Raw genomic sequence first — 25,727 nt, 5'->3', positions numbered from 1 at the left:
CTTCTGTCTTAACAAATTCTGCACGCACACACCTTTAGAAAAGAAATTCATCCAGTCATTCCACACACACCCCTTACATAATCCTAGTTTGCCTTTGTTTGAATGCAAATGTCTTCAAATCATTTCCAGAAGTTTATTTTCTTAACAGATTTTTAAAAAATATATAGCTTATTTCAGCCTTTTACCTAAAGACAAGGAGATACAGCTTTGCATGAACATTTGCTTGTGAATGTGAAGGCCTGTACAAAAAGAATTCCTGATTGAGACATATAGATTCCAATAGTGAATAAGCCAATTTCAAACATATTACAGTCGTACCTCAGTTGTCGAACGCCTTGCTACTCGTACTTTTCGGCTCCCGAATGATCGAAACCCGGAAGTGAGTGTTCCGGTTCCCAAACTTTTTTTGGAAGCCAAACATCCAACTGGGACGTTCCACGGCTTCTGATTGGCTGCAGCAGCTTCCTGCAGCCGATCAGAAGCCGCGCTTTGGTTTCCGAACGTTTTGGAAGTCGGATGGACTTCTGGAACAGATTCCGTTCAACTTCCAAGGTACGATTGTAGTTTGTTTTTGAAAATGGGCTGCAGCACATGTACAAGGCCGTGTGTCTTGCATCCAGAAGGTCCCAGGTCATTTCTTCTCCCTGAGATGCCCAGAGAGCAGGCTGCCTTCCCCAACCTGTTCTCCTCCAGATGTTCTAGACTCATAACTCCTCTAATCACTAGCCAGCGTATCCAGGGGGCGATGGGACCTATAGCACAAAATATGTGGTGGACACCCTTGGCTGTCAGGGAAAACTCTGGTTTGTTTATTTATTTAATTACATGCATATTCCAGCTTTCATCCAAGGAGTTCCAAGTGGCTTTCATGGTTCTTCTTCTCCCCCATTTCTTCCTCACAACAACCTTGTGAGGTAAGTTGGGCTGAAAGTGAGGGACTGGCCCAAGGTCACCCAGAGAGCTTCATAGCTGAGTGGCGATTAGAATTCTGGTCTCCCAGGTTCTAGCCTGAAATGCTTAACCACTACACCACAGTGGCTCACCGCACTGGTTCCTTCCCTCTCCTGGGTTCCTAAGATTTCACCAGTTATTGCCCTGTATACTTTGAAGCCCACGTCCCTTGCAACTGGAGCGATGAGTAACGGCCGAAATGAAGCATTTAAAAAGTCACGGTCGCTTTACATGCCCATTTCCCTTTGAAATAAGCAGGATTTGCACTGGAATCCTATGCATGTTTACTCAGAAATAAGTACTGCTAGTTCCATGGGGAAAACCAGGAAAACCGAGCTTTGGATTGCAACCTTCAAATTGACTGACTTTGGCTCATGTGCAGGGTTAAGCCCTGTGAAGCTTGTGCTTCAACCTCTCCTGTTGAAACCAAGGGGGCTTTTAAAGGGAGGGGCCTGCTTGCGTCATAGTTGAGCACTTTAAACATGAAGACTCTGACTCTCAAGTTGCTCAAGTCAGTGTCTCAAATTGCATGTTTACGGGATACAGGCAGAGCAACACCGACTGTACGCAGCCAGCGTGGGCCCAAGACACTTTGCTTTCTGCGATTAGGCATAACCATCCCTTCCATTCAGACACTAGTTCCAGATTTCATCTGTCTGCCCTCCTCATGGTTCCTCCCAAAGCAGGTTGCTTTCATTCTGCCAAGTGGCAGGGCTGGTTCGGCACACAACCCTGCTTACGGGATAACACTTGAAGGGGGGCACAATAACTCCTCCACATGTGGAAAGGCCATGCAGAGAAGATTGCTAGACTGCATCGTTCTCTTATATCTTTTGTCTTCCAACGTGCAGTGGTACCTCTGGTTACCAACTTAATTCATTCCGGAGGTGCGTTCTTAACCTGAAAACGTTCTTAACCTGAGGTACCACTTTAGTTAATAGGGCCTCCTGCTGCCGCCGTGCGATTTCTGTTCTCATACTGAGGTATAGTTCTTAACCCAGGGTACTACTTCTGGGTTAGTGGAGTCTGAAACCCGAAATGTTTGTAACCCAAGGTACAGTGGTACCTTGGGTTAAGAACTTAATTCATTCCAGACCTAATGGGGCCTCCCGCTGCCGCTGCACCGCTGCCACATGATTTTTGTTCTCATCCTGAAGCAAAGTTCTTAACCCAAGGTAATATTTCTGGGTTAGTGGAGTCTGTAACCTGAAGCGTATGTAACCCGAGGTACCACTGTATTTGTAACCCGAGGTTCCACTGTACACCAATAGTCATACAGCCCCCTTCCCAGCCCCTCCACCCGAATTTTCTGTTAGGTACCCCAGAGTTTGTGACTACTACTCAAACACATTCTTGGCTGTGTGTAACTCCCACTTTGATTAAGTTCATGAATAAGATGCCATATGGGGTTACAGTTCTCCCCTCCTTTAAAAAACAGGAAAGGTTGCATGCATAATACAGCAACAGGAGCTGCGCTCTGAAATCTCCGGGAGCTGAATGTGTCTCGTGATCTGCAGTTTGGCCACCCTTGATGGGGACCTGGCATGTGCTGCCGTTCCATAAATATGTCTTAGCAATAACTGAAGTAGGCATGGAATGTGCAGCTGGGTTTCTGTTACAAGTGTTCTTGGCAGAGACTTGGCTGGAAAGTCGCAAAGATACAGGAAGCGCCGAACGCATAGTTTTCTGCAAATAATCAAGGCTTCAAGGTAATGCAGGTTGTTGTTGTTGATGATGATGACAGCCGAAATCGAGCTTCATCCTTACAGCAAAACGACTATCTGAGGCTCGCCAAATGGGCACACCTCGTTTCAGAGCTGCTTGTTTTTAAATTCACCTCAGGGCGGTTACGACCAATAGTGTATAATAGTGTGCGAAAAGTTCTCTGAATCCCTTCATCCAGACTAGAGGGTAAACAACTCCCCTGTGAGGAAATGTTAGAGCACCTGGGGCTTTTTTGTTTAGAGAGAAGGTGAGTAAGATGAGATTTGGTAGAGGTGTATAAAATTAGACATGTTGTGCAGAATGTGGAGAGAGAGAAGTTTTCACATAACTTCAGAACTCGCGGACATCCTGTGAAGCTGCATGTTGGAAGGTTCAGGACATCTAAAAGTACTTCTTCAGATAGCACATAATTGGCCTTGGTTGCCCTGTTTGATCACCACCTCTGGGAGAGATAAAAGACAGTACTTCTTCATGGAGCATGTGGAATTTGCTCCCACAAGAGGCAGTGATTTCTACCAACTCGGATGACTTTAGAAGAGGATTGGAGGGCAAGGCTGTGTTCTGCCTTCATGGTCAGAAGCAGTAATATTTCTGGATACCAGTGGAGAGGGCTGCTGTGCTCAGCTCCACCTTTCCGTGCATCTGGTCCACAGGCATCTGGTCAGCCCCTGGAAACACTGGATACTGGTCTATAGATAGGCCATGGACCTGATCTAGAAGGCTCCTAGCTCGTTATGTAAACATGCAATGATTTCTGTGTACTCAAAAACGTGTGCGTTATTTTATGACATCTTGGTTGCCACCTCCACAAGAGGTCTTGGAGGGTGGCAACATGAGAATGTGCCTTTTCTGTGGTGGCTTCCCGTTTCTGGAATGTTCTCCCTAGGGAGGCTTGTCTTCATTGCATATATTTAGGTGCCAGGCAAAAACCTTTCTCTTCAACTAGGCCTTGGGTAGATTAAACATTATATGACCTTTTAAATGTGTATGTGGGAGGAAGGTTATTGGTTTGTTTTGCAATAATAATAATGATAATAAGAATAAGAATAATTTATTTATACCCCACCCATCTGGCTGGATTTTCCCAGCCACTCTGGGCGGCTTCCAGCAAAATATTAAAATACAATAATTCATCAAATATTAAAAGCTTCCCTAAACATTTAGCTTCCCTAAATGTTTTATTACGTATGTTGTGTTTTTATTTTGTATTTTTATGATGCGAACCACCCTGGGATCTTCAGATGAAGGGCGGTATGCAATTTTAATAAATAATAATAATAAATGTGTTGGTCCAATGAGATTTTGTCATTTGTTTTTCTCACGGGCTGGCATAGGTACCGTTTTGCTTTTTTGTTTTAAAATTATTGTTCTTTGTTTCTTCCAGGCATCTGAATAACAATGAACTGACAGCCATTCCATCCCTGGGAGCAGCTTCAGCCCACATAACTTCTCTGTACCTGTAAGTCTCAGTTTAGCATGCCTGTTGATATATTCTTTCTTTCAGGAATCTGTGCAGGGTGTGTGTGTAGAAAGCTGGAGCTTTCTAGAACACTCCGGATTCAATGTAGGTTTCTCATCCCTATGTTCCTGCCTCTTAAAAATGCTGTCGGACAGGTGTGGCCCTCCAGATGTTGCTGAACTTTGACTCCCATCATCCCTGCTTAATGGGTTGGACCAACCCCCATGACCCCTAACCATGGACATGATGGGTAGGGCCAATGGGAGCTGGAGTTAAACAGCATATAGGAGGGCTATCTGTTCCCCATCCCTAATCTAAAGGGAGAGCTCTGACATTTCCCTCAGAGCTTTTCTCACCTATATGTGACTGAAGAAAGATATGCAGTATCAACTTCGGACCTCAGTAAAACACATTTCCATAGATTCATTGCTGCTGCCACCCTAATTGTATTCCTGCCCTTCATTGTGCACTTCCAGATTTTATTGTACCTGACGTTGCTCAGGAATTCCAAGAAACCCAAAGAACTTGTGTGGTTTTGAAATGGGTGGTTACCACCAGTGCAGTCTTGAAAGGCTACATCCACCATCTTGAGTCAAAATGGTGTCCACTTTAGAGAAACATAGATGAAAGCTTGCCCCTTTTTCTCGGGAACCGTTGTGAAGAATTTGGGTTACGATATCTTCAGGGTGCCCAAATTCATAGCAAGCAGGACAACAAGCTTCAGAAATAGAAAGTTGATGTTGCTTCCATTTGCCCTCTATATTGATTGAAGGTTGCAGTTGAGCCCAGTCATTTTCATACTTGGTCAGTGGCTGTTGTTATTCAGTTCCTCAAAGGAGGCATGCAAGGTCTTGGGAGAGAATATGATATTGGAGTGGAACGTGCAGTATACATGGTGTCCATCGAGCCCCGACTGTACACTCAGCATGGTATGGAACTAAGACCTAGACTTGGGCAAGTTCCCCACTGTTGTGTGTCGCAGGACTGAGGCATAGGCCTGTTCACAACCACACACCCCTCCCAAGAGATGATCAAGTGTTGTTGGTGTACCACCTGCATTGATTAGGCGCCGCTTTTTCTCATTTTTACTTTATGATACCATGGTTCCACCGTTAGGTTTAACCAGGCTTCCTCCAGATGTTTTGAGACTACAATTCCCATCATCCCTGACCACTGATCCTGCAAGCTAGGGATCATGGGAGTTGTAGGCCAAAAAGATCTGGAGGGCCGAGGTTGAGGAAGCCTGGGTTTAACTGTTGTTGTATTTCTTGTGGGCTAGCGCATTTGTTCATAGTGCTGAGATATCTCCTGCAAGACAATATGAAATCAATTGGTAGGTATGAAAGTGAACACTGTTATTAAAAGGGGGGGAGAGGAGGCTCTTAATAGTTGCACAAGGGTGCAGTTTGTCAGCATCATTGCTTAGCTCCCTCACATCTAGCCTCTGCTGTCAACTTTAGTCCTAGTTAGACATTTCCAGTGCTGGGCTGTCCTAGCTTAAGGCTTCCCACAGCCTGTGAAATATTGTGCGTTTCTGACTGATGTGAAGTGACCTTGATATATTTGTTTAATCCCCCACAAATTACATGGAGTACATAAGAGAGCAAGACAAATTGGCTGCATTCCTACTTTTCCATTAAGACTGTGCTAAAATATGGAAAGCTGCAGAGTTCCATCTTTCAGGTCAAAATTGGCAGCTGTGATCATGTCTTCCTCCCCCTCCCTCCCCAAATAGTTCATATTTCAAAGAAAACAAAGTCAAATCTAGATACTTAAGGGTCCATTATTTTGAGCGTATTTTGCTGCTCCCCCCACCTCCCGCCCCAATATGCCACTGCTGAAGGGCAAACCAGAGGAAGGCTCAGATGTCTCCGGCTTTATTTCTCCATTTTTTGCGGAGTTTAAAGTTCTGCTGTCACCCGAGCGAATGCTTAAACTACCTTTTATTCTTCAGTGGCAGTGATTTATTATCTACATCAGTGGTTCCCAAACTTCACAAACTACTTGGAAATTGCTGAGGGTCTTTGCAGACCACTTGATAGGTTTACCTCCCCGATGTAGCTGCGGTAATTCTATAGAATTCAAATTGTAATGCAGTAAGATGCCACGTAAGGAATAAAAGAAGCAAGACAAATGCAATTTTTAAAAAATCAATGTGAATATTTAATGTGATGGAGGTGTTGTCTTCAACCACAAATCAAGACATGTCGCAGACCACGGATAGTGTACAGACCACAGTTTAGGACACCCCCCCCCCCCCGCCAATCTACATTATGGTTTAAATTTGCTGTTCAGGTGCTCATTGGGACTGATTTGGTTCCCAGCCCATGCAAGGCACATCCTGCCAACCCTTTGCTTTTCCGACTAGTACTCAACCATTGCATGTGTTGCTTGCGAGTTTTGAGACTATTTTCCAGACTTGGGTGTGAAATATAAACAAATTAAAGCTCTGCACAATTCCAGCTAAACTCTCACCACTACCACCACTGCCCATACTGCTTCTTTAGATAAAAGATTGGCGTTTTTTTGGCCTGTTGTATTTTCTGGCCTGATTTTGATGATCCTGCAACTTGTCTTGTATATAGCAACTTTTCATGTTCAATTTGCTGCTGAAAGTCAGGTGTTGCTACTACAGCCAGGCATCCCACATGAATCTGTGCTGCAATGTTTTGAGACTTAGCATAAAGTTTAATTATTCACTGGGGAGCAGATTTTTATATTTCTCCCTTTCTGCTTTGAAAACATTGCCAAAGCGGTTCATCTCCGACACCAGCAAACAGTTGGGGAGGGTTTTCACGGAACAGAAGAAAACAATTTGTATCTGAGTTAACCAAAGTCAGGCCTGTGAAGACATTTAAATGCTAACAACTGCTAATGCTACACAGTCACTGTTCTACCCCAGGAAACTCAAAGTGTAGGAACCAGATTCTGATAGCCATCTGTACTAATTCTAAAGTTACACAGGGAGGAGCATTTTTCTCATTCTTCTCTCGCAGCAATTTTATTTAACCATAGTCCACAGAAGAGAACATGTGGGAGTTATTTACAGCTGTTTTCAGAGAATGTGTAGCTGTGGAATTCCCTCTGCTACGTTTATTGTTCCATCTTCTAGTGTTTTTAACTCCCTAGGTCTTTTATTAAGGGTCCCGGTGGACCCTGCATTTCCAATACTGTTGGCAGTGACGGTGGAATGCTGAGCACCAGAATCTAGCTTCCAGACTCAGAAACCAAAATAAGGCCTAGAGAAGGACTGGGAAACCTTTCACCGCACCCTGGATGTGGGATAGAGAGTACCACATTGACCTGGTGGAGTCTGCATTGCAGGAGGGGCTGGAGTCTCACACACACAGTCACATGCTCTTAATACACACAGGCACACACTTGACATGCACAGGTGCTCACACATGGGGACTTGTACACAATTATGCACGCTCACACATTCTCCTCGCTGGTGCAATTAAGGCTTTTTGTTTGTTTTTTTAAAAACCTCTTTTTAGAGTCCACAGGAGGGGTCTTTCGTAAGTCTAAATGCTGTGTGTATAATTGAAGGGGGTGGGATTTGGGCTGGGGGGGGGGAACCCCTCCTATTGGCACCAGTAGGTCCTTTCCCCAAACCTAAATGAGGGGTGGTGGTGGTGTTTTTGGCGTTGGTGTGCGGCAGTTGTGAAGCAAAATGTCAGTCTTTCTTCCCCAGTTGTATTCCTCCATGATATCAAGCCTTGGCCAGTTGGCTTAAAAATCACCCTATTGACTTCAATAGCATTTTTGGAAGCCTAATTGAAGTGCTAGGATGAAAAGCTGCAGGCTGGTCTGGATGGGGAGTATCTGGTCTGTGGGTGCTCAGTTATCTATATGTGGCCTAGAGCCTTGTAAAATGAAGAATGGCCCAGAGATGCTCAGACCGTGATCCGACGAGTTAAATGAAACTGTTTTGAATCTTTTGTGTGGCTATCAGATGTAAAGATGATGCAAAGTAGTCACCATTTTTTAGGTATCCCAGGAGTGTAAGAACCAATCTTTCAATCTTTCCCAACATCAGGGTCTTTTCCAGGGACTCTTCTCTTCTCATGAGTTGGCCAAAGTATTGGAGCGTCAGCTTCAGGATCTGTCCTTCTATTGAGCACTCAGGGCTGATTTCCTTAAGAATGGATAGGTTTGATCTTCTTGCAGTCCATGGGACTCTTCCAGCTGATAGTTACTTTTAAAAGTTGCAGACTCTCAATTCCTTGATATGGCTTAGGTTTCCATGATGATGATGATGATAACAACAATGACAATAGTAGTGATATTTTTTATTGTATGTCTCTGGAGTTGAATGCTAGCTGCCTGCCCATTTTTCCCAGTCGGGAGGAAAACGAAGGTGAGAACTTGCTATGTTCATTGAATTACTGCTAGTTTCCACCCTACCACACCCAAGTCCCCAAAAACCATGTAGCAGAAGATTATTATTTTTTAACACAACCCACAATCTTTGGAAAAGACTCTTACCTATCTTATTGTTTCACCTATTGGGAGACTGACTGATGTTTCGCACGGCAGATGTGTTTGCTATGCATATATGTAATGGTAAACACTCTGAAGACCTGCTTTCCACTAGGTAGGAGCCACATACTGGGGAGCCGTAGCCAATGGTGACTTCTTCGCCCTTCCCCACATCTCCTTTTCACCCTCAACAGCAGTCGCCAGAGAAACATGGATAAGTTTAACATTGGTGTTCATTGCATTTCTAGTAGGGTTGGAATGGAGAATCTAGCTAGACATATATTTTTTTACTGCAGTCATCAAATACAAAGGCATTTTATGACCCAATACACCCAACAGCTTGCCACTTGTAATCCTACATTCTTGAGCTCCTCCAGCATTATGATCCTGCTAAGAGAAAGCACTGGATAGGAAGAAGTCACAAGCAGAGTTAAGAGCGTTTCCAAGTTTGTTTTGTTTTTGACCAAAGGAGTGGAAAACAGGATTAGCTAATTCGTAAAGAACACAGCGGTGCTCTGCAAAGTGTTCAGTGCCAGAGTGAGATCAATAGGGCTGCACAGCTGCCAAACAGAGCATAGCTCTCTCTTGTAAAACATTAGTCATCTTTGCAGACTTGTTAGTGTAGAGGTCAGGCATAGGCAACCTTTGGCCCTCCAGATGTTTTGGACTACAATTCCCATCATCCCTGACCACTGGTTCTGTTAGCTAGGGATCTTGGGCATTGTAGGCCAAAACATGTGGAGGGCTGAAGGTTGCCTATGCCTGGTAGAGGTGCTTCCACATTAAGCTGCAGTTTAACCAGAGAAGTAATAAAGGGAGGTAAACAATCTGTTCTGCCATTGGTATTTCAAAATACATGGGTGTGAAGCTTTCTTGTATACAAAGCTCTTTTAAACAGAGCTTCCAAGCTCTCTATGCAAGTATCAGTATCATGGGAGAGCCCATGTGGGGAAAGATCCAGGGCAGAGGTAGCAAACATGGTGCGCTCTAGATGTTGTGGACTACAACTCCAATCATCCCTGATTTCTGACCTAGGGGTGAAAGCCTAAGTCCAAATCCTAGCAAGGAAGATTGAAGGAATCCAGTTTGATTAGCCTAGAGAAAAAGGTTGTTTGTTTGAAATCTGCCAACTCCACTTTTTATTTAGAAGGATCTTGGGGGAAGAGAGGGAGCCTATGAATGATTTTAAATGGCAGGTTTAATGGCTGATCTCTAAGGTTTCATGCGTAGCACAGATGCTTAGGTGTGGTACACTGAAGGCTAACCTAAACAACTTGTCTTGTCTAGTTAAGAAAGAAAAAGTCCAGGGGGGAATCTAGGCAGATCGAACCTGGTGTACAACTGACTGTGAACATTTACTTTATTGTAGGCTTGATCCATCCAGTCCACAGTCATCCCATTTCTTTCAACAGGAGAGCTTATTGAACCCCTCTTCCTTTTGGCAAAAAATAAATGAATGGCTATTTCTCCAGGACAGAACTTTGCAACCCACCCATGGATAAATTTGCTGTTTTAACCACAAGTGTGATTAGTAAATTACAAGGAACATGGAATATGCAGCTTTTTCTGCTTCCCAATTCAGTTTGGGATGCCTAAGAAACTAAAGACCCCATGCTCCCCGTCATGAAATGATGGTCTTGAGCATGGTCAAGAGCATCTTTTCCTGTTGAAGAGAAGCTAGAAAAACATGTCCTGTCTCCCTGTCACTGTTTCACACACACCATCAAATCGTAAATAACTCTCCACCCCAACACCCATTTTCCTTTCTTTGGAAGTACTTGGGAAGAAGGTTGAGGTGTTTGTTTTAGCTTTCTTGGAAAACCGTGGATAAACTTGAGACCCCCCCCCCCCACCCTCGCATTTCCCAAGAACACTTAAATACATATTTTTGAGTGGAGCCCTCCCATCGCTAGTTTACAGCACACTAGCTCTACCATCAAATAAATCAGCTCCTCTCTGTTGCAGCTGTCGGGTGTGGTAATTCAGCCTGTTACATATCAAGTGGTGTCTGAAAGTTTCAATAAAATAGCCTGGCTCCACATCTCACTTTTTAGCTTTTTTTTGGTTTTTTAATTGATGATCTTGCCCGGCTACCATTGTAGCGACAAGTTCAGTTCAGTGCATTGTGGCTTTCCAATGGCGCTCGGAGGATGTAATCCGCTGCTCTTGTGAAAGCATGGTTTGGGCACCTGGGCTTGGTTAAGGCAACAGGAAGACAAGGGGGCGCAGGGAGGCTTGACCTATTACAAATTCGCAAGCAGCCAGTCCAGAAGTCCGCATGATGGTGCACTTCCCACCGTGGGCTCCATTTGCTGTTGCACAAAGTACTTCTTTACCTCTTGGAGAATGTCTCCCACTGTGTATGCCTTCTTCCCTGCTTTCTCAGCCAGCAGCGGGAGCTTAGCAAGTTCATTGTCGTTTTCATTAATGAAGGTCAGGTTGGGCACATTGAGATGAGAAGCCACCATCCACTGGAGAATAGCCTGCAGCTCCTTGTTCACGGGGCTGTCGTCCGCATTCTGGTTGCCCACGATTACTTCGGAGTCGGTTAACTGTTCGCCATTCGCCGGCGAAGTTGACGTTTGGCCTTCCGAGAAGGAGTCGCCCGAACCGTTTTGTTTGTCTGGTAAGTCGTCGGTTGCTGTCTCGGAGGCGTCGTCTTTAGCCGTGCGTAAGGACAGCTTTGTGACGGATAGTGACAGTTGATCCATCGGTTGGTCGTCCGTCTGGTTCATGTTGTCACTTGCAACAGAACCACCCATGGCCTGTTCTGGTACAGCCCTGTTGGACTGGGATGAGCTCTCAGGAGCAGCCGTTGTTCCAGTGGAGCTGTGAGACATATTTGCAGCAGCTCACTAGACAACCTTACCCAGGGCTGTACAGAGTTGCTCTTTTGAGTTGAGCAGGTTTGATGACCCAGCCGGACACGAGATGTTTGCCTGCTCTCTCAGATGCCCATGCTCTTAATACTGACCTGATAGCATTTTCACTCCTGTGGGCACATAGTTTCTATGCCAACGGTGACATCACAAATCATCATTATTACTCACCAGCCAATGGTATGCTGGCAGTGCTTTATTTATTTAGTCTTGTGTTTCCCAAACTGGAGCCTCCAGCTGTTTTTGGACTACAACTCCCATCATCCTTAGCTAGAAGGACCAGTGGTCAGGGATGATGGGGACTGTAGTCCAAAAACAGCTGGAGACCCAGGTCTGGGAAACATGGATTTAGATGTTGAGCCTGCCTGATTCCAACAGCTCTGGGCAGTCTATTACCCTGTATGCTACATAATACAGTCATACCTCGGGTTGAAGGCGCTTCGAGTTGAGCATGTTCAAGTTGCACTCTGCGGCAACCCGGAAGTAATGGAGCGCGTTACTTCCGGGTTTCACTGCGTGCGCATGCGCAGACGCTCAAAATGACGTCACGCGCATGCACAGAAGAGGTGAAAAGCGACGCTCGCGTGCGCAGACGTGCCGTCGCTAGTTATGTTTACCTCTAGATACGAACAGGGCTCCGGAAGGGATCCTGTTCGTATGTAGAGGTACCACTGTACAATAGATAATTGAAATCCATGAACAGATGAACCCCACCCCATGACTTGTAATGCTTCCAGATTTTTCCAAGGTTTTGGAAGATTCCCAGAAACAGCAGCTCTTCCTCTCAGAGAAACCACCAAGAATGTATTTGTACTTTCCTGACTAACCCACGTGTGTGTGTGTGTGTGTGTGTGTGTGTGTGTATCAAGCCAGGTGTGGGGAATCTTTGGCCCTCCAGATACTGCCAAACTACAACTCCCATCAGCCCCAGCAAGCATGGCCAAAGGCCAAGGGAGATGGAAGTTGTAGTTCGGCAACATCCTGAGGACCCAAGGTTCACAATGCCCAGGCTAAATCATTGGGGGAAAAACAGAATAACAACAGTATAAAAATCCAGCATGAAACTTCAGCCAAGCAGATAAAATTGATATTACCTGTTAAAGAACTGGGCGAATGAAAATCTGTTTGCCTGGATTTGGAATGACATCATAGGCCAGCTTCCATGGAGAGCGTATTCCATAAGCAGAGTGCCACAACTGAAAAATTCTTCCTCTTAAGTCATTACTTACCTAATTATAGATAGTGGCAGGGAAATGTAGTGGTTAGGTAAGCTCATGTGGAATGCACATTTGTCCCACCAAATTAAGTACTGTCTGAAACTCCAGAAAGCGGCTGCCAGTCAGTGTTGACAATACTGAACTTGATGCACCAATGGTCTTGGTATAAGGCACCTTCCTATGTTCTGTGAAGAATATTGCATTTGGTAGCCTCCATAGCGTGAAAAAGCAGCTTATAAATTTAAATCCCTGAGGCTATGAAATTAGAATCTTAAAACTGAAAGGCCCCTAAAATTCCTGGGATTTTAAAACCCAATAAGCAGTTTGTGTTTGTGTGTTGCATTTGTATCCCACCTTTGGTGGCATACTTTGTTCTTTCCCTGCAAATTGTTTCCTTGCACAATTTGGTTTTATGGGCTTTTTTTTTTTTTTTTTTTGGCGTGTGGAAATATCTGTGCCAAGTGAAGGATTGATACTGGGGTGGTTTGCAACTCGTAATATCTGATTGCAAAGCAGCCTCATGCTTGGCTTGTAGTGACACAGAGCAATCTTTCTACCTGCCAGGAGATTGTCTAATCTAATATAAATATCAGCTAGGACAAAGCCCTTGCAAAGAGAATTCCTCCGTAGCTCGCTCATAGTCTGGGTGGATTTCAAATGTAAATAGCTGTTGAATTTTATAACAAAGGTGTGTTGTCGCTTAGCCTACTGGAGGTGAGAATTCTCCATGTTATTTCAGATTGCTCTGGGCGAAATAATACTAATAATGAAAATAATTTCAAGGCGCACAGTCCTTGATTTTCCATGGCCAATATTTTAATAAAAAACACCTTCAGGTGCTCTGTATTGATAAAGAATTCTTATGGGACTTGTTCCTTCCTGTCTGCAGCCAAGCTGCGTCGTGCATCTACATCAAAGTATATAGAAAGCAGAGAGAGGTTTGTTTATACAGTGAAAATGGAATAGCGGCATTCTTGGAACAGTGTTTACCTGCCTTTGTCAACGTCCCAGTTCTCAACACTCTGGCCCGCTTGAGTGTGACCCAGGAATGCCATCAGGGGCACACAGATCTAGGCTCCAAACTTCGGCCGTGGTGGTCTTGGGCCCTCCTTTTCGTCCTACGTAACTTGAATGGCTGCAGTTAACTTATAATATTGGAAAAAGCAAAGCACATCTTTCTGGTTGGGAGAACGCACTGCCCCTGGGTAGCCACACACCCCTTTCAGAAATCCTAATGGGGGTCTGTCTTTCAATATAGAGGCCTGTCCTCCACACATTGCCAACCCTTAAAATGGCTACCCGTTTTGCTAGTGCATAAATCATCTTGCCCTGCTCATAGGGACAATCAAAAGGTCACTTCACACACACCCTGTGAAGAAAGCCGAACTATCTCTTGCCTCAACTCTTGGTCCCCTGTATTTAACTTTCTTGTCAGTAGCCCATCTATAGGGCCCCACTTTTAAAAGAAAACAAAGCTGCTGTTTGATGTGGTCTCGTTTACTTGTTTCGTTTAAATCTTTGAAACCATTTTGACCTGCTGTCATTTCTAAACTGGGTATCTTGTTTGTTTCATTATTTAATACTGCCTCGTTCTTTGGAGAAGTCTAAAGCAAATTGTTCGGTAAGAAACTTGAGTATTTAACTGTTGTAGAGGTGCATGTATTTTGAATTATAATAGACTCTTTCACCCCCATCCACCCCCCTCTTCTGATTTTATTTTAAAGCTGTGGAGGTGGGTTTTTTTCCCTTTCCTTCTCTTTCTTTCTTTCTTTTTTTAAATTACTTGTAATTAAGGCCCTGGTCCCGTAATGGTGATGTTGCTGAAAACAAGAACAATATTACCCAGTATAAGTTGGATTGTGGGAAAGCAAGTGTGGCTTGGCGTTTAGCTCAATGTGATGTAAATATCATGTTGTGATCTGTGAAACGTGAGGTTTTGCAACGTCAGAAAAAGTTGGAAGTGAATGTGAAGGAGAGAAGTGATAAGCTCATGCCCGTACATAGGATCTTTCATTTTTTGTTTTTCCCCCCAGGCCACCTTCCCCACCCACCGCTGAAGCAAGTGCATAATGCTATTTGGTGAGAGATATGTACTGATAGGGTGCAAGTGGCTGAAAGAAAACATGTTGTGCATGTCAAGCCCATTTAATGTTGAATTATACACTAGGAAAATAAAATAAATCATTTCGCCCTGACTCCACATCGAAGGTACAAAATATTTAAGGTGTGGAAGGGCTGGCAAGTAGTGAATAAACAAGTGGGAATTGCAGCAAAGCATTGCATTGTAGAGTGCTTCTGTCAAGGTGCAGCACCCAACCATGCCCCTTTCTAGGATACGCCATTCCTTTTCCTTCTTTGCACCCCTCCCTGGAAAACACACACAAACACACACACTGCTTCCAGCAATCAGCAGTTTTTGTCCAGTGACTATAAACATACCCTCCAACATTTCTCTGATGAAAATAGGGATGCCCCATGCCATAACGATAATTTTACTGTTTATACCCCACTCTGGGCAGCTACCAACATACATAAAAAACATACATTAAAAAAACCCCCCAAAACCTCCCTGTACAGGATTGCCTCCAGACGGCTCGGGGGTTGGATAACTCCATAACCTCCAACATTTTCCCAGTGAAAATTGTGACATCCTAAGGAAAGCGGGACATTGCAGGATCAAATCAGAAACTGGGACGGCATCTCTAAATCAGGGACGTCCCTGGAAAATAGGGACACTTGGAGGGGTCTGTATGCTCAATGTTCCCTGAGCTGTTTCTCTCTCTCTCTCTCCTGCCTAATATACACTTAAGGTCCCCCCCCCCCCCTAACATTTTGTACTTCTGCAAATTTTGGAGTTCTGCCAATCTGGCTGATACCTCGCTCCTCTGAGCGGACAGTGCCGTTTTGGCTGCATAAGGTTAAGCATCAGGAGAATGACTACTCTGTTAGTATGTAAGATTTTAAAAAGTCAAAAGTACATAGAAGCAGCAACAGAACCTTTTTTTATTATTTTTAAGAGTAAGCCACAGTTATGCCGGTCCATTTATTGCAAACCCACGTCTTACATTACAACGGTTTTGTGAAAGAGTACGACTGTTTGCTTGAGTGTATGTGGAAAGTATTCTGTGTGGTCATGATGAATAAACGCTAGCCTCCCCATCTCCTCTCTCCCCCACTCCCCATATATGGCCTTATAGCAATTAACACATTTCCTTTTCGGAACGGCAACAGCTAAAGAAGTAATTTTGTGTAGCTGTTCCAGAGAGATTTCTGCTGGATTGGGCTGCTGGTTCATGCTTTCTGAAGCTTTTGCAGAAGTCCCAAGTTGGGGACCTTCTGTTACATAGACTGTATGGTTAGTGATTGTTTTCTCCCAGTTCTAAACTCGCTTAAAAGATTTCTGGAGCCTGTTTTTGCACAGGCGTTGGAAGGATGTTAGTTTTATAAAGGAATGTTACTCATGGGTCATTTAACCCATTTTCTATGGTAATGGGACTGTTCTGCTCCAAAAGAAATGTGTGCCCCCCCCCCAAGTTTGAATGCACTCAGCAGGGCTGTAGGAAACTCAGCAAAGATGACTTATTCACTTGCTATGCTGTCTTGCAGTTTTTCTGACAACACTCTCATTGATAAGGCCTTTCAACAGCCTGTGAGCAGGCTCCATGCTATAGCTGATCAGCTAGCCACGTTTTATCTTGTATGTCCTGAAAGTGTTAACAGAAGCCTAAAGTGATTGAGATAGTATTAACAAAGCTGCAAACATGGAGGTAAATCTCTCCCCCCCCCCCAGCCTATTCTTACCTGCATTCGTATCCTTGGTAGTCAGAACAGTATTCAGGAGACTAGGCAAAAACTTTGAAAGTTAATATTTTTAAAGATGGCCATGCAGTCCCCTTCCTCTTCCTTCAAAGAGGATTGGCAATTAAAAAGAAAAAGGTGTCCTTTGATTGATTTTGATCTAAACCAAGATAGGAGACTCTACCTGGCACCCTTGTTTTGGGTGACTTGCATCTGAGGTTAATCACTATATCTGCCACAGAAATAGTGGCAAAGTCACCAGCCGTTCCCAACTTCGCACCTTTCAGTTGTGTTTGGACTGCAAATCCTATCAGCCATAGTCAGTATGACCCAATGATCAGGGATGATGGGAGTCGTAGTCTAAAACAGTGGTCTTCAACTGTTAGCAGACCCGAGACCCAACTCATGACTCTCCCAACCAGCATCACAGGACCCACTTTCACATATTAGTTTTTGGTTTATACTTAATAGTGCCAATGAGACACATTATCAATCCTAGAATGGTAATTCGCAGAACAATATATGTAGCATAACATTAGCATAACAAAATGGAAACCAGCAAGGAACTACCCCGTGACCCATCCTTATTCCAGGATGCAGGGAGTGGACTGAGGGTCATGTAGAAATGTTTCCTTATAGAAAAAGGTTCTTTCCTTTCTCCTGCCACTTTGCAGCACTCATGGAAATTGATAAAACAAGTGTCTCATTGGAAGAATTTGCTCTTGCCCAGACACCGCATGTAGTCCTTCTTTGGTCAGCCTCAGCTGGAGTCCAGCATGACAGCAGCAGCTGCGATAGCCTCGTGATCTGCGAGTTGGAGACCTACGGTCTTAAAACATCTGCAGGGCACCAGAGTGGGGAAGGCCGCTCTACATCTTAGCTTAGTAGAGGCCTTCTCACTGAGGTAGAGAATCTCTGTTCTACACTGTTCTCATTGAGGTAGAAAATCTCTGTTCTACACTTGCTCTCCTAAATAGGTGCCTATGGTGCCGCAGACTTCTCTTCTGCAGCAGAATACCCATCTCTTCTTAACCATGTTTCCTGCTCTCTGAACTTGCGCTAGTTTGGCAACACCTTTCTTACAAAGTCAAGTTGGACATCTGGTGCAGTATTTCGTCTAGGCCTCTCCATTTCCAAGCGTAATGGAACAGCCGTGCTCCATTGTCTTTGGAACTAGGCTTCTGCTGCCCAGTTCCTAATAACTCAGCGTATTACGTCTGATCTGGTGGTGTGTCAGAAATAAGCTAGAAAAGTTTTGCTTTCATTGTTATCCATTCAGTCTCTGAGTCTAACTGTACCTTCCAAGCACATTAAATTGTGTGGTGATTATAGCAAAAAAGAAGAAGTTTGCCTGAGATTAGAATATCTAGCATAGCCCATAGATTTCTAGCATAGAAATCTAGCTAGATTTCTATCTAGCATACCCCATAGATTTCACTTCCGGCTTCAAAAATGCCTGTTCTTTTAACGTAGCCATATTCTGTCTGGCCAAGCAAGAAAGCCCTGCAAACATTCACGCTGGATTTTGTCTGTGTAGAGTTTCACCCTCCCTGCCCCCAGTCCCAAAGTAGGCTCTGGATATGAGTCTGCATGCCTGATTATGTAATAAGAGCCTCTATCCACAGCAATCCAAGAAAGAAGAGCCAATATCCTGCTAGACTGAGTAGTGCATAATTGTTCCTAGAGCTTGCAGAGTTCCTACTTTGGAAAGAGCTTGAGATTCCAGCACAGTGACATGTACCGAATTTGGCTCCCTCTTATATGATATATTAAGGGGTTGGGGAGGGGGGGACTGGTGTGTAAAAGTTGTCTAAGCGTTTTGTCTCAAGCTCATAGAACGGTGCCTCTTCTAGGATCCAAAAGCAGAAGCAGCCCCCCAAAAAACTTTGCTTTTCAGTTCTGAACTGGGATAAACCCCAAATTCCATATCTTCAGCTGAATGTAGCTAGAGTCTGGGTGGGGCCTGTGGAGAACGGAGTCTTGTTTTTGTTTTAGCTTTTTTCTTTTGATCAGTGTGTTGTGCCCCCCCCCTTTTTTTTACATGAAATCTAGTTTTGTCTAGAGAAATGGTGATTGAGCAGTTGAGACACTTGATTAAATCCCTGGAGGTTATGAGTTGCTTACACAGAGATTCCTTTTGCCTGTGAAGGGCTGCCCTTTAGAAGCCCCACCCTGTCTATCTGATTTCAGCAGGAAAGCCTGCAAGCAGCTGCTCAAAAAGAAGCTCAACGGCGATCACTGAGAGAGGAAAATGTGTGCTGGATCTGTCCCATTAAGGATTCACGCCTGGACATGTTTACTAAGGAGTAAGCTCCACTGGAGAGACTGGTGCCTTAGCTAAAAAAGCCTTGAGGACTGCAGTGCAAATGTTCAGGATTGCAGCCTCGTACTGTCCAACTGCCCTGAAAAATCCCAGGACCGTCCCCAAAACCCTTTAGCCACCACAGCTTCTCACGGTGACACGGAGATCCCGATTTCCCTTCAGTACAGTGGTACCTCAGGTTAAGTACTTTACTTGTTTTGGAGGTCTGTTCTTAACCTGAAACTGTTCTTAACCTGAAACACCACTTTAGCTAATGGGGCCTCCTGCTGCCGCTGCGTCGCCGGAGCATGATTTCTGTTCTCATCCTGAAGCAAAGTTCTTAACCTAAGGTAATATTTCTGGGTTAGCGTATTCTGTAACCTGAAGCATATGTAAGCGAGGTACCACTGTACAGCGTTCCAACGTGCTGCTGGGAGTTCAGATCCATGTGTCTCTCTAACACATTTCTTAGCTCCATGCCTCCCTCTCCCTCCTCCCCCACCCAATAAGCAGCACTTCCTGTTTGTATGAAAACGAGATCCGGGTCACTTGAATGCCCCTAAGAACGTCTTGGCTCTGGCTTGCTTAATTTGGCCTCTGTGTCCCTGCTTTGGAGGCAGCGGTGTGGGGGACAACACTATTTTTATCTGAGGTATGTTGGAGGGGGTTTGCAGCCTTAGTGGAGAAGACCTAATGTAAGCATACCAGATACTTCCCATCCCTCTTCCTCCTTGTTTCTCCCCTGCGCCCCATGTATCTGCTGGCCAGAGCGTGGTATGTCCATTAACTGCCTTCTAACAGTACATCTTTGGGAGGTGAAAGAGAGCGAAGGAGTGTTCACATGCGCGATCAGCTAAGATTTTCCATTTTTTTAATTTTTTTTATATATAATATTTTATTAAAGTTTTCACATAAGAAAAAAGAAAAATACAAAAATAGAAACAAATAAAAACAATTCAGTTTTCATAGAATATCTTGTGTTTGCTTGTTTCCCGGACCTCCCCACACCTCCCCTCTTTGTATTCCAGTTCAATTATTTATTCAGCAAATCCCTTCCCTCTACCTTATCCTTATCTTGATCTTAATATATTATACCTTTAGCTTTTCGTTTATTACCTTCCATTTTTCCATATTCCTTCATCCCATTGTTACTAAAAACCCTTTTACCTCAATCCAACATCATTCTAACATTCATTAATTTTATAGTATTTCTGTAAATAGTCTTTAAATTTCTTCCAATCTTCCTCCACCAACTCTTCTCCCTGGTTTCGGATTCTGCCGGTCATTTCCGCCAACTCCATATAGTCCATCACCTTCATCTGCCATTCTTCCAAAGTGGGTAGTTCTTGTGTCTTCCAGTACTTCGCGATGAGTATTCTTGCTGCTGTTGTAGCATACATAAAGAAAGTTCTATCCTTCTTTAACACCAGTTGGCCAACCATCCCCAGGAGAAAGGCCTCTGGTCTCTTCGGGAAGGTATATTTAAACACCTTTTTCATTTCATTATAGATAATCTCCCAGAATGCCTTAATCTTTGGGCACGTCCACCAAAGGTGAAAGAATGTACCTTCAGTTTCTTTACATTTCCATCATTTGTTATCGGGCAAATGATAGATTTCTGCAAGCTTGACTGGTGTCATGTACCACCTGTATATCATTTTCATAATATTCTCTCTTAAAGCATTACATGCCGTGAACATTTTCCAATTTTTTAATTAACCCCATAGCTGTCCGCACTTAGCTTGGGATCTGCACCTTAAGCATATCATGGTTCATCTGTCAGAGAAATATATTGCAAGCAGTCCCTTCAGAAAGCACTTTCTGCCCTCTTGGGTCCCAAGTGGACCTGTATCAGCGCCTCGATAAGAAGCACAACGAAAGCGGCTTCACCCACAACGAGCAAAGTAATTATGAGTGCAAGAGAGGCATCATAATTTGCTTTGAAATTGCCACAGGTTTTGTAATTTTGTGGTAGATACATCTCTCTTCTGCTTGTTGGTAGACTAAGGCTCTGCCCTATCTCTACACACACTTTAATCTGCGTTAACGGCAACAGCGGGGCAGATTGCTAAAGGCTTAGAAAACTGCTTCCCATAAAGAGTTTCAATTATTTAAAACAACAAACACTGAAAACCACGTGACATTGTAGCTATAAAGAAAAATGTGAATATTTGTTGGAATAACTATATATTTTTATTGGACCAAACAGGTTTTAAAAAGTGTTTCCCCCCCAAACTCCACAGGTTTGTGATGAGAGATATAGTTTTTGTTCACAACTGAAAGCTATCTGGCTATTCTTCTCTGAAAAATCAGACCAGTGTCACTGACTTGAAGCTTACTAGGCTTTACCTTGGAGATTTCTGGTTGTTCTAAACCCTTCAGAAGCAATGGAGCCGATACAATTCTTCAGCACTGAGAATAATACCTTTCGAATCAAGCCTTTTCATGCCTCAGGTTTCGTGGTGCCATTTCAAGTATGGCCAACCAAAAATGGTAATTATTTGAGTTAAGGGTGCAATCTTGTCCGTGCTTTCCCAGAAGTAAGACCTGTGAAGTTCAATGGTGCTTCCTCCCAGGTAAATGGGCATATGACTTTACATCCTTAAGGTGATATTAATTGGAAGAAAAGCATAGTTGGCCATTCATTCAACTGGATTTTTTGTTCATTGGCACTGCATATTGGCTTTCAGACATGCATTCGGTGCAATGCTCATAAACTATAGGGAGAGGGGTCTAGTGGGATTTTCTCTAGGCAAAGAACATAAGAATAGCCTGGTGGATCCGGCCAATGGCCCATCTAGTCCAGCATCCTGTTCTCACTGTGGCCAATCAAATGCCTCTGGGAAGGCAAGAAGCAGAGCATAAGCACAAGAGCACACTCTTCTCCCGTGGATTCCTGCAACTGGTATTCAGAAGCATTGCTGCCTCCAGCTGTGGAGGTGGAGCACAGCCATCATGGCTTGTAGCCATCAATAGCTTTTACCTCCATGAATTTGTCTAATCCTCTTTTAAAGCCATCCAAGTGGGTGGCCTTCTCTGCCTCCTGGTGGAGTGAGTTCCATAGTTTGACTTTGCCCTTGAGCAATACCAGCCTGCCTTCTATAGCTCAGTTGGTATAGCATGAGACTCTTGATCTTAGGGTCATGGGTTTGAGCCCCGCGTGGGATAAAAAGATTCCTGCATTGCAGGGGGTTGGACCAGATGACCCTCTACAATTCTATGATTCTATAGGGCAGGCATGGGCAAACTTGGCCCTCCAGATGCTTTGGGACTACAACTTCCATCATCCCTAGCTAACAGGACCAGTGGTCAGGGATGATGGGAATTGTAGTCCCAAAACATCTGGCGGGCCAAGTCTGGCCATGCCTGCTATATGGTCTGACACTACTAGCTCTATTATCCTTTGATATAAAAATGTGTAAACCTAAGTTTGGTGGAATCTAATGGTATAACTAGTTTAGGGAGACGGCCCTGGGGGGTCGCCTGGAGTCAGGGCCCTGAATCTACACATTGAACCAAGAGGGCAGGGGAGAAGAAGATGCCCAATCTGATGCCCTGCTCTAGCCTCTAGTCACCAAGGCCTAGGGATGCTTGGCACAAATCATAGTAGGATTTTTGTTTTATTTTTTTAAATCACGGTTCTGAGCAGCTGTTCAAACAGAGTGTGAATTTCATGTTGGTCAGATGAGGTTGGCAAGGCAGGTGGGGATGTGAACGGAGTCAATGTGTAGGCTCCTGTGTGGTGGCTTGCCACACATGGACTCTGGAAAAACATTTGGGCTGCTGGCCCATGAGATGGACACCTGAGGCTTCCTGTGTACCTTGTTTGGCTTGCGGTGCGAAGGCTAAAGTGATGTAACCCAGGAATGAGGTAATCAATGAGCTTATGTGTGCGTGCATGTGCTCACACACTTACTAAATAGCCAGGAGTCCCCCTAATGGAGGCTGCCTGAGAAACAGCGACCTAGAAATAGAAACGAGCTTTTGTTTACTCTTGTCAAAGTCAAGAGAGGAAACGCTGGAAACTCATCATGCTTAATTGGGCGCTGTCAATGCTGTGTAGTTGCTGACAGGCACCCAGGGAAAGTAGCCTGACTAGGAGATAGGATTTTGGTGTGGCGTCTTTTGCCAGGTTTGCCTTGTTGAACCCCATCAATTGTTGACCTGTGGGCCAAACGGAAGATCGTGGTTGATGGCTCAAATCCGTTTTCATCAACAGGGGACCCATGCTCAGTTTGCAAACTCAAGGTTTGCCTCGGTTCCTGAATTCTAAAATAGGAATAACAAAGGTTCACTGCAGAAGAGCTATGCCAGAGAAATCAGTAGCCATATTCACACCTGGCCCTAAACCTGGGTTTATTGCTATGTGCCCAAGCTGGAGGGATTTACTTCCAGACAAAGGATTTGCTTTCAGTTTACCTGAATCTTGGTTTGTCTTCTCGTCTTGATCCGAATAAACTGGCTTGTCCATTGAGCCAGCTCAGTCTTCTAACAGGCTTGCAGGAAGTTTGTTGTGGCTCATTTCTTCTAACTTGCAGGAGGATCCTGTTGTGCCAGGTGCCAGGAAGTAAACCGAAGTATGAAATGTCCCATGCTATCAGTTCATTGACCTAATTTTCCACCTCCTGTTAGTGCCTGTTGGTGTCCTGTCGCCACCCACTCCCTTGTTCCTGCTGTGGACTTTCGCTCTGCCTAGCATTGATGGTTGGAATTCCCACTTATGCAAAACTTATTGATTTTTCCTGTGCTGCGAAATGCAGGTGGTTGGCGGTGAAGTTGTAGCACGAAGGTGATACTCACGTAAGCAAACAGTGTTCGGCAGTCCTCCACAAGCTATTCTGGCATCACTCCGTAGCAAAGACTTGTGGCACCATTAAAACCAATGCATGTGCTTTTGTGGATTAGAGCCCACCATGCCACAGTAAAGCCACAACCCTAGGACTCTGATAATGCCTGTTGGCTGCTTGGGGATAGGATAGAGAGGAATACGTGTGTGTGTGTATCCTAACCTACGGTACAGAGGCAAAAATGTACACAGTGCATCACATTGTTGATTCATGTTAAGCTTGTGATTCTCCGAGAACCCTGGATCCTTTTCTTATGTACTGCTAGTAAGCCAGGTGCTCCCCCCCCCAAAGAAATATTATATTTGTGCATCTGGTTCTCTCTGCCTAAGTACAGAACCTTACATTTGTCTCTATCAAAATTCATTTTGTGAGTTTGGGCCCAGGTCTCCAGTCTGTTAAGGTCACCTTGAATCTTGGTTCTGTCTTCTGTGACATTATCTACCCCTCCCAGTTTGGTGTCATCTGTGGATTGGATGAGCAGCACCCACTTTTGCCTCTGAGCCGGCCCAAACACTGGCATGTAGCCCCCATGTGTTTACCTGGAAGGAAACGTGGGCCTTGGGGTGAAAAAATGTCCCCTGCCCCAGGTTATGAGACAGTGCTAAACAATGAGGTGGGTGGGAAATCTTTTCTGCCAGAGCTCAGTTGGTTTAAGCCTCACCCCTTAGCATCAACCCTGGTCGTATTTGTAGGCCGTATTTACGGACTGTTCTTTTCCCGTCTTATGGAGAGGAATGGTTCCTTATGGACAGGAGATTAGGGTAGGAGCTGGCCTGCTTCTCTCCCCTTTGCTACAAAACAAGCATATCGCCCATCTCGCTCCAGGGCCAGTGCTGTAGCTAATTAAGAGACTGGTGTGTGCAGCGTACGTTGAGTTTCACAGCGGCTGACCCAAGCATGTCAGGAGTGCATATCCAGCCCCTGGCCTGCTCTTGTTATGTATCTGAGTTCCACCTGAACAAACAGCCTCTCTGCAATGGGGCTTGAGAATCTGCCAAGCTTTCCCTTGGGAACTAGTGATTCGGTGGCCTCGGAGCACAAAGTGGGGGCTACTTTTACGGATACTCACTTCCTGCCTGAAGAACATACTTAAACAGACTGCAGTTTCCTTTTCGAAGTGTTACACTCTTAAAGGGTCAGTAGAGGCTTTTAGTGTGGAGCAAGGAACATTGTTCGTAGATGTTTTTTTCTTAATGCAGATCAGTGGGAAGCATATATATTACATTGGCCCACTATTGCAGTTGGTAGAGTACACAGATCTGTGTCCTTAAACTAGGGGATAGCCAACGCGGTGGTCTCCAGATGTTGCTGAATTGCAGCTCCCATATTGATCCATCTAGAGTGCCTCTTGAGTGACCACCCTCAGGTATGGATTGGAGACCATGCAGAAGAAAAAGAGAGTGTGCACCTCGGTGACGCTTCTGCTTTCAAAACTTGAACGGGCTTTGTTGAAAAGCTTTCCCTCAGATGATGGTCCCTGTTTGATGTTTCATCACCCAGAGCCTATAGAGGCTGAGGAGCTGACTTTGATTCCCTTGATATCCATCTGTAGTACCATACACATCTGACATCAAATGGACTGAAATGGTTTGGGAGCTGATCATGAATATGCCTCTCTGCATGCTGATCAGTTAAGATAGAGTGGTAGATGCAAGTTTGAACATTACTTAGGTTGGAATTATGCACAGACTGATGTGTTGGAACCAGTCTCAGCTGGGCTTAGAGGAATCACTAGCTGCTGCTGCTGCTGCTTCCCCTCCTCCTTCCAATTATTAATAGTTTCTTTCAAACATTTTGTAGCACAACTTCCCATCTCTACCTTTCCCTCACCTATTTCCCCCCCACCTGCCCATTTTCCAAGGTGGGCTTAAGTTTCGGGATAGCGTCTCTTACTTACATCCATTACATTTATGAAACATAAGCAGAGCATCGTTAGGGCATTTTTAACGCACCAAACCATAAAAGTAAAATAACAACACCGTGAACAAAAAACCTCTCCCAGTGTGGTCATAAATCCTGAATTCTTTCTTGCACCCTTCTTTTATCTCAGTTGGCATGTCGCTGGGA

General features: G+C 44.4%; 1 protein-coding gene across 1 annotated transcript in view; it reads left to right on the top strand.

Annotated features, from left to right (window-relative positions):
- Positions 1–25,727, top strand: part of LRIG1 (leucine rich repeats and immunoglobulin like domains 1) — a 126,550-nt gene that overhangs the window by 60,717 nt on the left and 40,106 nt on the right. Inside the window, exon 3 of the mRNA XM_083424772.1 lies at positions 4,061–4,135. Coding sequence (XP_083280898.1) covers positions 4,061–4,135 — 75 coding nt within the window. The remainder of the gene's footprint in view (positions 1–4,060; positions 4,136–25,727) is intronic.

Source organism: Podarcis tiliguerta (genome assembly GCF_965153285.1).
Source record: "Podarcis tiliguerta genome assembly, chromosome: 2".
Lineage (NCBI taxonomy): Eukaryota > Metazoa > Chordata > Lepidosauria > Squamata > Lacertidae > Podarcis > Podarcis tiliguerta.
The sequence above is the reverse complement of the archived record's forward strand: the minus strand, read 5'-3'. Positions and strand labels throughout refer to the sequence as shown.